The sequence below is a fragment of the Balaenoptera musculus genome, chromosome 15, assembly GCF_009873245.2.
Source record: "Balaenoptera musculus isolate JJ_BM4_2016_0621 chromosome 15, mBalMus1.pri.v3, whole genome shotgun sequence".
NCBI lineage: Eukaryota > Metazoa > Chordata > Mammalia > Artiodactyla > Balaenopteridae > Balaenoptera > Balaenoptera musculus.
In genome coordinates, this window is record NC_045799.1 from 30,596,090 (window position 1) to 30,608,524 (window position 12,435).

At 40.2% G+C, this 12,435-nt stretch overlaps 1 protein-coding gene across 4 annotated transcripts in view; it reads left to right on the forward strand.

Annotated features, from left to right (window-relative positions):
- The first annotated feature begins 216 nt into the window (after window positions 1-216).
- The window catches only part of ATRN (attractin), a 159,985-nt gene continuing 147,766 nt past the window's right edge, over window positions 217-12,435 (forward strand). For 2 of the 4 annotated variants that reach the window (XM_036824232.1, XM_036824230.1), the window contains exon 1: window positions 217-771. In XM_036824232.1, the coding sequence (XP_036680127.1) occupies window positions 389-771 (383 nt within the window). In that variant the 5' untranslated portion in view covers window positions 217-388. The remainder of the gene's footprint in view (window positions 772-12,435) is intronic. The other 2 variants (XM_036824229.1, XM_036824231.1) reach the window with 2 other exon arrangements.

The following is a 12,435-nucleotide window of genomic DNA, read 5'->3' on the forward strand; positions in this document are numbered from 1 at the left end:
AGGGGCCGCCTCGCCGGGCGAAGGAATAAAACTAGAGCAGTAGGGCGCTTCGTTATAGAGGTCGGAAGGGCCTCGGTTAAGCCCAGAATCCGCGTTAGCGGTCCGCCTCCAGGGCCGCGCGTGCCCCGCCCACGCACGCATGCGCCGGCCCCGCCTCCCGCGCAGCTCTGGCCCCGCCCTCAGGATTGACCGCCCGAGCCACCGTCCGCACAGCCCCGCCCCGCACGGCCAGGCGAAGGAGAGCCGGTCGTGCCCTGTGGTGTGCGCGGGTGCGCGCGCGCGCGCGCGCGTGTGTGTGTGTGTGTGTGTGTGTGTGTGTGTGTGTGTGTGTGTGTGTGTGTGTGTGTGTGTATATGTGTTCGTGGGGCACCGTCTCAGCCCCGGGAAGATGGTGGCGGCGGCGGCGGCGACTGAGGCGAGGCTGAGGAGGAGGACGGTGGCGACGCCAGCGCCCGGGAGCAGGAACAGCAGGCGGTGCCGGGACTGGGACGCGACCAGGGCTGGGAGGCCAGGGCTGGGGACCCGGCTGCGCCTCCCACGGCGGAGGCGGCGGCTGCTGCTGTTGCTGCTGCTCCCGCCGCTGCTGCTGCTTCCCTGGGCGGCTGAGGCCGCGGCGGCAGCGACGGCGGTATCGGGCTCAGCCGCAGCCGAGGCCAAGGAATGCGACCGGCCCTGTGTCAACGGCGGCCGCTGCAATCCTGGCACTGGCCAGTGCGTCTGCCCCGCCGGCTGGGTGGGCGAGCAATGCCAGCACTGCGGGGGCCGCTTCAGGTGAGTTGGGGGGGGGGTGTCGGAGGGTAGGGCTCAGCCAGAGGCCAAGGCTTAAGGGCCGCTCGAGACGGCCCCAGGCCGGAGGCGGCTGCCCGACAGAAAGTGGGGGGGATAGGGCCGCCCCATGGTGTTTGAGGACCATTTGCTTCCGGGGAGATCATCGTCTCTGGCCTGGGGTCTTCCTGTAAGAGAAGTTGAAAAGGTTCGAGGCAAGGGTGGGGGCACCCCAAAGGGGTTTGGGCGCGGCGGACTACATGGGACGAAAGCTTAGGATCCCGAAGAGTTTCAAAGCCAGTCTCTGAAACTGGGCCTCTTTCGGAAAAACGAGGTATAAAAGAAAAGGTGAGAGAGCCAGTCTTCCTTAAACACTTCTTTTGAACATTCCCTCGTTCTCTAGAGCCTGATGAGTTCCTGGACTGATTGGAGATGTGGGGTACTCCGAAGAAACAGGGCCCTGGGAGAGATTCGTTGTCTGGAGATAGAAGGGAAAAGGGTAGGATTGTGAGATATTAGAGATAGAAGAACCAGCGGTTATTGGCTAAAGGAAAGTGAAGAAACTAGCCTTTGGAAGCTCACTGGAGGAGGCAGATTGGAACAAGGTCTGTCATGGAGAGGGCATCGAAGGAGGTTCCTGTTTGCTCTGGTTTCTGGAGCATATGGAGTTCTGAGTTGGCCTGGTTCAGGGTAGTACCTCTTGGAGAGATCATTCATTAATTAATTAGTAGTTAGCTATTATTTGCTTTAGTTGTGCAAGGATTTCTGGATAATACAAACAAATAGATTAGCCAGACTTTGGCCTAGTCCACAAGGAGTTTGGAATATAGCTAGAGAAAGATTTGTACATAGATAATCATAAGGGCTACAGAGTCATTCATGCTTTTGGCAGATATTTACTGAACTTTTTTGATGTCAGATGTGGAAGAGTGGGGAAATATGAAGAACAAGACGGACAGGGTCCCTGCTCTCATAGATCTTACATTCTAGTGGGGAGACAGACAGTTAAGAAGTAAATAAATAAATGAAAGAAAAGAACAAATAATTTTAGGTAATGGTAAGTGCTGTCAAGAAAGTAAGTCAGGATGGCCTGATAGACAATTATAACCAGTTGGTAACTTTAGGAGAAGGCACTCATTTGAAATGACATTTGAGCTGAGACCTGAATGAGGCAAGGGAGAACCTGTGGGAATTCAGGGGCAGAGAGGGTGTGACTACCTGAGGGGATACAAGGCATATTTTGAGGAGGAGGTGACGTCGGATTTGAGCACTTGAGGATAGTAGGATTTGGAAGTGTGGCGCTGGGAAAAAAATTTCAGATGGAACAAAGGATGCAAACAGAATTGTGGAGACCAGAAAGTATAGTATTGCTAGTGCCAGGGTATATAGAAGAGAATTGCGAGAGAGAGGTTTGGAACCATAGAATTATAGACTCACGTAATGTCAGATCTTCAGGGGAACACAGAGAACGTTGAGGAGCTGAGCTCTTTGTCGTTGTGGAGAAAGCGAGTGATTTCAAGACTAGTGTACTGTAGGGCCAGCCTTGTACCTTTAATTAGGGTTCTGGGTAATGTTCTGGTTTATGAACTACATTAATCTATACAAACTTGTTGAGGGCTACTCTGGGTTAGGTTATGAGATTATAGTGGTTAGCAAGACAGACACAGTCCTGCTCTTACGGAGCTTACATTCTAGCTTGGGAACAGTAATCAATTTCTTATGATTTTTCTTAAAGCTATGGAAGTGAAGAGGAGGGGGCAAACGGAGGACTTGATTTAGTTTGGAAAGGTAAGGTTAGTGTCTGAATAAGTGGCTTTTGAGTTGAGATCTGAAGGGTGAAATGCCACCACCTACATGGGAGGTGAGGTGCTGAGGGGCCAGTACGTACAGAAGCTTGGAGATGAGAGGGATCATGGCAGGATGGATAGAAAGCCAGGTGGCTGGAGCAGAGAGAGCAAAGGGGAGCATGGCAAGACTGAAGAGATAGGCAGGAGCCAGGCCTTGTGGAGCCCTGTTGGTTGGGTTGAGAATTTTGACCTTTAGCCTGTGAGCAGTAGAATAGCATAGTTCATCTTGTTTGCATGACATTACAGGCTTTTAGATTGGCGCCAGAGCAGGAATGGCCTTTGAAGATGGGGCCAGAGCATTTTGAATTTGAGGAACTTCCACGATCAAGTGAATGGATGGTTGGGTCAGAGGAGAGTTCTTCAAGTTCTGAAAATCTGGGATGCCTTAGTAGACTGGGGGGGCCCACAGGGTGGGGAGGGATATATTATAGCTAGATCAGTCTGTCTGTAATGTTCAGAGAAGGTGGACTCACTTTAAGCATGAGAGATGGTGGGCAACTAGATTGGAACTGGTGACATGGGTCAGGACAGCAGTAATGAGAACTTGAGATAAGCTGTGGGAATGGAGGCAGGGTTAGGTGCTCGGTGAATGACAGATCTTTCTTTGAAACTGGCTTGCTCTTGGGAAGAGAGAGGGGGATGGTGAAGGAAAGAAAACTAGATCCTATCTTAGGTGATTGAGAGGACGGTGTTACCATTAACAGACATAGGGACACAGGAGGAGCAGATTTGAGATGTTTAATTTTGCACATACTGAGATTGGAGGGTTTACAGGGTTTCTGCCTTGTGGGACAGGTGTAAGCATTGGAGTCATCTACATATAGAGAAAGCAGGTCCAAGTGTCCATGTGGACAGTCCAGAGGATTGGAGAAAATCTACTTGTTAGGGGGAACAGCCGGTCCTGACACTGGTTGTCTCAAATGGCGTCATCCATGAGTGAAGGGGCTCCCCTGGTTGTTGTGGACACTCCACTTGAGCCAGTTCCAGCTGGTGTCAGTGCTCTTTCCTGGGCAAAGAGTTATGACCTTTAGTCTGATAATTTCATTATATTTTGTGGGCTTCTGGAATTTGCATTTTAAAAAAAGGAAAGTAAGGACTTCGCTGGTGGTCCAGTGGTAAAGAATCTACCTTCCAATGCAGGGGACGCAGGTTCGATCCCTGGTCAGGGAACTAAGATTCCCATATGCCGCGGGCAACTAAGCCCGCATGCCGCAACTACTGAGCTCGCACACCTCAACTAGAGAGCCCGCATGCTGCAAACTACAGAGCCCACGCGCTCTGGAACCTGCACACCACAACTAGAGGGAGAAAACCCACACACCACAACTAGAGTGAAGCCTGCGCGCCCAACAAAAGATCCCACATGCCTCAACGAAGATCCTGCATGCTGCAACTAAGACCCAATGCAGCCAAAGATAAATAAATAAGTAAAAAATAATAAATCTTAAAAAAAAAGAAACAATATTAAAAACAGTGAAAGTAAGAGGAACTTACATTTCTAGGCTTTAAAAAAAACCTTTCATTAAATTTTTAGTTGTAGGATTTTTTAGGGGAAGAGTGAAATGTTGGTTTTCATTATGTGTTGGTATATGTCTTGATTTAACTTACAAACCTCTTTGTTATTAAACTTCGAGACATTAGAATGAATACCTTTCTGGTTTGGGTCAGCATTAGGTTGGTGTGATTTTTAAGCCTTTTAGTTCCATAAATCCTGTGTTACAATTGCTGTTATAAGGTCCTTTTCATTAATTGAAAGGAACGGAGGATAATAAGAGGGTTAGATTTCACTGAAGTTATCATACTGAGTCCATACTACATGCCACGGACCCGGTCAGGCATTTTCATGTATGTTGTGCCATTTAATCTTCAGGAGAACTCTGAGGGTGTTGTTTACAATTTGGATTATTGTGTGGTCATAGTTAGAAAATCACTTAATTTTTTTTCCAAATGTAAGATACTATAGAAATGATTAATTACAGAGGATAAGGTTAATGGTGTCAGTTTAATAAAAATAACTATGAAATCTTTGGTGGATGATTTCTAAAGCAATGCCACTTCCATTCATTTTTATGTGATTCAGTAATCATGTTTTTCTACTTGTGATATCACCATCGAAATTTTTCTTTGGAGGATAAATATAGTTTAAGTTAGAAAATAAAGATGTTAAGCTCATTTATGAAATTAATATGCATTTAATTCTTTTAAGTTCCTGTATATAACTTCTGGGAGGTTAGAATACAATAACCTGCTGAATTAGAGCCTTATAGTTACCCATGATATTAATACTGTCTATAGAAGAAAAAGAAAGGCATTTATTGAGCATCTGTTTTGTGCCCAGCACATTGCAGTAATAGTAGTAGTAATAGTTGCAGCATAGCTGCTTCCATTTTTCTAGCGTTTCTCCATTTTTTCCAGGTGTTGTGTCAAGGGCCTTTTAGAAATTATTCTTTTTAATCCTTAAAGTGAAGTTATTCCCATTTCACAGTTGGGTAAACTGAAGCTTGGAGATACAGAGTAACTTGCCCAAGGTTACACAACTTGTGAAAAATTGAGATTTGAACTCAGGCCTTGTCTAATTCTCAAACATATGCTTTCCATTGTACCATTTGGCCTCTCATTTTTTCTGAGTCTAGTCATCCTTTATGGACATTAGTTGGAAGGGCTGACATAATCCCAACACTCTGAGAAACAAAGGAGGGAAAATAGGTTCGTTACAATAGGAAAGCTAGCATTAAAAAAAAAATCTTAATTTACTTGAATCTGTCTGGCTACTGGCCTGAGGACATAAATATGCTTTTCTAACTAGTGAAGTGAAAATTCTGGAAAATAAAATTTGATAAGGTAAAATAAATACTTATTTTGCTTACAGTAATTACTAAGAAGTATTAACCTGAAGCCCTAAATTTATGTTCATGAATCAAATTTAGACTTGTCTTTTTCCCAGTAGAATATAAGCTCCAAGAGGCAGGAATTTTTATCTGTTTTGCTGACTGTTATATTCCCAGAGCCTAGAGCAGTGGCTGAGACATAGTGCTCAATAACTGTTGTTGAATGAAGGAATGAAGTTCTGCTATATATTCTTTATGACTTAAAAAAAAGTTATCTGTACCTATATGACTGCCGTGTTTGTCTTTTGTCCTTTTATTTCTCCTGAATTTCATTGTCTTGTCTTCCACTGTTTGCTGGGCATCTTTATTGGGATGTTGTGCTGTCCACCTCATACTAAGCCACATCGAAGACCAAACTTCTTATCCTCATTGAAAAAAATAGTGTATTCCTTTGTACTTCCTTATTTCAGTAGCAAATTCTACTTTAGATAACCAAAGGTCAAAACTTAGGAGTAATCTTTTGCTCTTTCTGTTTATTCTCCCTTCTCTAAAGTCTTAGAAATATGTTCCTTTCCGTTCTTCCTGCTGCCATCCTAGTGCACCTGGCCCTTCACCTCATTGCTGACCTGCCTCTGTTGCACCCTGGCTGGTTTCTTGCACCTCCAGAATACATTCTACCCTGTGTCATATAATACCCTGAGAACATGTATCACTGTCTTGCTCAGAAACCTTCCTAACATACAGAGGGACATAGGGCCAGATCATTAAACTCCATACCAAGGAGTTTGGGCCTTATCCTCTTGTTTTGTTTTTGTATTTTATTTTATTTTGTTTTATTTTATTTTTTTATTTATTTTGGCCGTGCTGCCCGGCTTGCAGGATCTTAATTCCCTGACCAGGGATCGAACCCGTGCCCTGAAAGCACGGAGTCCTAACCACCGGACCACCAGGGAATTCCCTGTTTTTGTTTTTTGATTGAAATACAATTTATGTACAATGTTATGTTAGTTTCAGGTGTACTACATAGTGATCTGACATTTGCATACATTATGAAATGATCACCATGATAAGTTTAGTAACTATCTGTTCCCATACACAGTTACTGTAGTATTATTGACCATATTCCTTATGCTGTATATTACATCCCTGTGGCTTATTTATTTTATAATTGGTTGTTTGTAACTCTTAATCCCCTTCACCTATTTTACCCCTACCTGGGCCTTATCCTCTTGGAATTGACAACATGGTCTAAATTACTGACTTTTTAATACTGAATCTCCCAATGTTCCAATCATGTTGGGCACATGATCCAAACCCTGAGTTACCACGGGCAGTAGTTTTAACTTGTTTCTTTGATACCGCATAACTGGGATTGCCAATTTCCAGCTCAGGATCAGGCTGTTCTCACTGCCCTGTACTTTAGCTCTTTTTATCTAGTTTCACATTCAGAGGCTCATTAATTGTCACTCTATTTGTAAATTGTATTGGATACAATTTCTATCAGAGTTCTTTTAGTGACAGATGCCCAACTCAGACAAGCTTAAGAGGAAAAGATGGGAGAGATTTATTGGTTTATGTGACAGAAAAGTCCAGGGGATATTGTTGGCTTCATATGTGGGTAGATCCAGGTGACCAGTTGGTCTCTCTCCTTCTCTCTTTACTGGCCTCACTTTCAGGCAGGCTCTCTTCATGTGATGTCTCCAGGAGCTAAATCAAACTGGAAAAGAGTAACTTTTCCTTAGGAGCGTGTAACAGATAAGGAAGGGTGAGAGTCTCGCTGGTTGGTCCCTTGTCCTTTACTGAAGCAGTCACTGGCTAGTGTCCTGGGAATGTTCTGACTGATCAGACCTGAGTTGGGTACCTCTCTGGAGCTGGGGGATGAGGGTCCAACTCCACAGATGGCAGGACTGAGAAAGGGGAAGGAAAACGGAAAACACACTTATTGTCACCAGAAAGTGGGGCCAGTACCGGGCAGGTGAGGACAGTGACATCCCTGCCTATTCTTAGAACCTGCTGTTTGGTGAATACTCAGTAAGTGTTGATGATGACAATTGGGAATGGTCTGGAAAATATCGTATCATGTAATGAGATGCTGGTCCCCCAGTTTATCAGAAATTCACTCCATGAGGGACCCACTATGTGGAATGTTGAGGTTACTGCAGTGAAGACTGTTCTGTGTTGAGATTAAGTGTATTGATAATAGAGCCAAGTCATTGAATGGCAGTTATTCATCCCTTGATTTTGTGACAGGGAAAAAAAGAGAGGATTATGGGAGGAATCAACAAAATATGTGCTTATGTTGTGTGAATTTATGTTATTTTGGGTGAAAACTGTATATAAAATACATAATAGACCTTTCAAGTTTTTGGCGGATTCCTGGAAGAGTTTACTTAGATGAAAAGGTAAAAATATGTTTATTGAGTAAAAAGAAAAATTTAGCATGAATGTCTTAATATAATTGCCTAATATGTTTGAAAGCAGGTATCTGACATTTAAACTTTACCTCTGTGAAAGGTTCCCAAGATAGGCAAATGCATTTTATTTACTACAATATAGAAGACAGATGAATATATAGGAAAAAAGCAGAGTATGTTTATGATCAAAACAGTTTTTACTAATTGTGATTAACTTATTTAATAAATTTGTAGGTTATCTTTATCTTGAGAATTAAATATAGAAGTAGGAACCTGTTACTGTGGTTGAACAGAAATCATATTGGTTTTTCTCTTTAAATACAATCTTGTTTCTAAAACTGAAATGAAACTGTGGTTGTACTTTCCCTAATGATTGTATCTAGAAATTCATCAGCCACTAACCTATTATGAAACTTGTTTCTCATTTATACTCTACTATTTTCTGTGATTTCCCAAATGCATTGTGGCAAAAGTGACTCTTATTCATATACTATATACTAATGTAATCCTTTGTTTTGTTACTTTCTTCCTTCCATTTTTCCTTTTCTCCCTATACTTTCAAACTGGCCCTTTATTGTTAGCCTGACTTTTTCTAATTTTTCCTCCTTAGGGTGACTTTCTTTTATTTACCTTGCTTTTTTCTTTCTCCTCATTTTATTGATGTCATATCCCTTTAACTGCTTTTCTTTTAACACGTGAGACCCTGGTTCGATTTTATCCTTTCAGTTTTTAATTCTTTAAGTTTTCTGTTTTTTCAAGTACATTTTGAGTGAACCTTAATTCAGGCTATTTATTTACGTGTGTACTTATCTAGAATTCTCTTTCACTTATAGAAGTTAATTTTAGTTACGGCTGAATTGCCTCTTTATTTTTTTAGAATTTGACATTAACGGTGTACAGTTATTAAGTTGAATGAATTTTCCAATTAATTCCTCTTGGTACTTTTTGCATTCTAATTAAGAATTTTCTAATTTGTTTATTAATAAGCCTATAAGCATTAGAGGCTGAAATTGTGTCAGGTGCTGTTAAGGGACACAAAAGTAACCTCTTGACCAGTGTTTCCTATATTTTTTGATTCACAAATCCTTTCACAAAAATGTGTAATCTTGTGGACTATCTTAATTACGCATTAAAAAAATGTATCCTATTTTTGATATGGTGATTTTAAATAGTAAAAAGTAATTTCCTATTAAACATTATAACATACATTTTGAATACAATTTGTAATGATATTCACAATATAAAAAGAAAAATTTCTTTTCACTCTTTAACATGTGGGCGCATGTTTAATGTATTTTAAATTAATTGAGTAAGGAGAAGCATATATTTATACAAAATAAAAAGTGACATTTAGTTTTGGAATCGAATATATATTAAAATAGAGATTGTATTTGGCTCTGCTTTATACTATAGAAGTAGACAACTTTCCTGTCCTCATGTTTGTTATTCCTGCATTTGTGCTTTAAAAATTATTTCTTAGAATTTTTTTGTGTTTTGTTTCTAAATGATAAAATGATAGTAGTTTTCAGCTGTTTGTAAGCATTCCTTTGCAAATAGCATACTTCCGGTGTGGATGGTTTTTCAAAATTGAATGAAAAGGCCAAACTGGCTGTAATTGTCACTTAATTTTCCCCTTTCACATTGGTTTTTGAAATACTGGAGACATCTTACAAAGTTACACAAGGATTTTAATCAGAAGGTTTAGCAAGATGATCTTGAGGCAAATTTGCAGAATTAGATTCATTTCATGCCCTTCCCTAACATGTATTTAAATATCATGTCTTATGCATCTCTTTTAATAGATGCCATTACTGTCTTTTAATTGGAACATCATTTGGACTACTGGTTGAGAAACACTGACCAACCCTGACCGAGTAACTGGTTGCTTTGGTGCGTGTATTTGGTGCTGGTTCAGTCTCTGAACTAACTTTAACTTCCTTTTAACATGAAATATTTTAAGCTTGTGGAAGAGATACAAAGAATAATAAAATGAACATCTGTGTACCTGCAACCTAGCTCTTCTGAATTTCCTTCATATTAATATTATTATTACTACATAATAAGTTGTGTAATATAAAATATTCCAGATATCACCAAGGTTCCTATATTACTCCTTCCTAAATCTGTTTACCTTAACTCTCCCCAGAGGTAACTAGTGTGGTGAAGTTGATGTTTAGTATTTCTCTTGCATGTTTCTATTTCACTACAGATACACACAGTGTCTTGTTTCCAAAAACAAGATCATGTTTTCAAACTTTATAAAAAGTAATCATTCTGTAACATGTTATTTTCCCCACTCCCAAACCTAATTTTTTATGCTTTTGAGATGTTTGTGTTGATAAATGTAGTGCTAGTTGATTTCATAGCTATATTCATTACAGAATTCCAATTTATTTACCTATTTTTCTGCTGCTGGGCATTTAGATTTTTCCAGCTTGTGCTGTTACGAATAGTGCTACAATTAACATTTTTACATATCTCTTTGTGTACCTGTGTATGATTTTTCTCTAGGGCTTTGATCTTCAAACTTTTGAAGCACCTCCAAAATATTTAAAAATTCTATTTACTTCCTTGAATACTTTTAGGTTGACATGCAGTTGACATACACCATTTTTTAAAAATGTCTTTATGTAGTTGCAAAGAATGTCATTTCTGGTGTATTATAAATAGGGTTACTGAAAAAACCCATGATATTACTTTACAAAATTTATTGGGTACCTGCAAATTTTATAGCAGTTTGTTAACCATTCTCACTCTTTAAAAATACGTATTTAGGGTCTTCTTTGACAGTCAACTTTTGCAGTGTCCCTTTTTTTTTTTGCCTAAATTCTTATTTTCATTCTAATTCTTCTGTACAATTTTTCCCCCCTGGGTTATGAGTTCTGTCCACTGATCTAGATGTCAGATAACATAAAACTCACCATTTTAAAGTGTACAATTACGTGATTTTTAGTGTATTCATAAAGTTGTGCAACCATCATCACTATCTAATTCCAGAATATTTTCATTATGCCAAACAGAAACCCTGTACCTGTTAGCAGTCACTCCCCATTCCTCCTTCCTCCCAGTGCCTGACAACCACAGTCTACTTTCTGCTGATGGATTTTCTATCCTAGGCATTTGTGGTCATTTGTGACTGACTGCTTTTACTTAGTGTAATGTTTTCAAGATTCATCCATGTTGTATCATATATCAGTACTTCATTCCTTTTTATGGCTGAATAATATTCCATAGTATACATATACCACATCTTATTAATCCATCCATTAGTTGATGGACATTTGGGTTGCTTCCACCTTTTGCCTATTATGAATAATGCTGCTGTGAACATTCATGTACAAATTTTTGAGTGGACATATGGGTATGTCTCTTGGGTGTTTGCCTAGGAGTGGAATTGATGGGTCCACGGTAACTCAATGTTTACTTTTTGAGGAAGTGCCAAACTTTTTCACAGCAACTGTACCAGTTTACATTCCTACCAGCAGCGTATGAGAGTTGCATTTTCTCCACGTTCTCATCAATACTTATTTTCTGAGGTTTTATTTATTCATTCATTCATTTATTTTTTAAAAAATATTTATTTGGTTGCATTGGTCTTAGTTGCAGCACGCAGGATCTTCGTTGTGGCATGTGGAATCTTTCGTTGCGGAGCGAGGGCTCTTCGTTGCAGTGCGCGGGCATCTCTCTTGTTGTGGCGTGGGGACTTCTCTCTAGTTGTGGTGCGCAGGCTTGGTAGTTGCGTCACGTGGGCTCTCTAGTTGTGCGCACATGCTTAGTTGCCCAACGGCATGTGGGATCTTAGTTCCCCAACCAGGGATCAAACCTGTGTCCCCTGCATTGGAAGGTAGATTCTTAACCACTGGACCACCAGGGAAGTCCCATTCATTTATTGTTATAAAATTATTTATATAAATAAATGAATAAATGGCCATCCTAGTAAGTACAAACTGATATCTCATTATGGCTTGATTTGTATTTCCCTAATGACTATTGGTTTTTAGTATCTTTTCATGTGCCTGTGTGGCCATTTGTATATCTCCTTTGGAAAAATGTCTACTCCAATCGTTTGACCATTTTAAAAATTATTTGTCTTTTTATTGTTGAGTTGTAAGAGTTCTTTATATGCTCTGGATATTAGACCCTTGTCAGATATATGATTTGCAAATAATTTCCTCTCATTTTGTTGGTTGTTTTTCACAAGAACAACCTTGATAATGCTTTTTACATATAAAAGTTTAAAATTTTGATGAAGTCTAATTTTTCTATTTTTGTTTGTTCATTTGCTTGTGCTTTAAGTGTCTTTCTTATCTAGGAAACCATTTCCTAATCCAAGGTCATGAAGATTTATATCTGTGTTTTCTTTTTAAGAGTTTTATAGGGTTAGCTTTTACATTTTGGTCTTTGATCCATTTTGAATCAATTTTTGTACGTGCTGTGGGGTAGTGGTTCCACTTCATTCTTTTGCGTGTGGATATCCAGTTGTTCCAGCACCATTTATTGAAGAGAATGTTTTTTCCCCATTGAATGGTCCTGGTACCCATGTCAAAAATCAGTTAACTCTAGATGAATGGGTTTATTTCT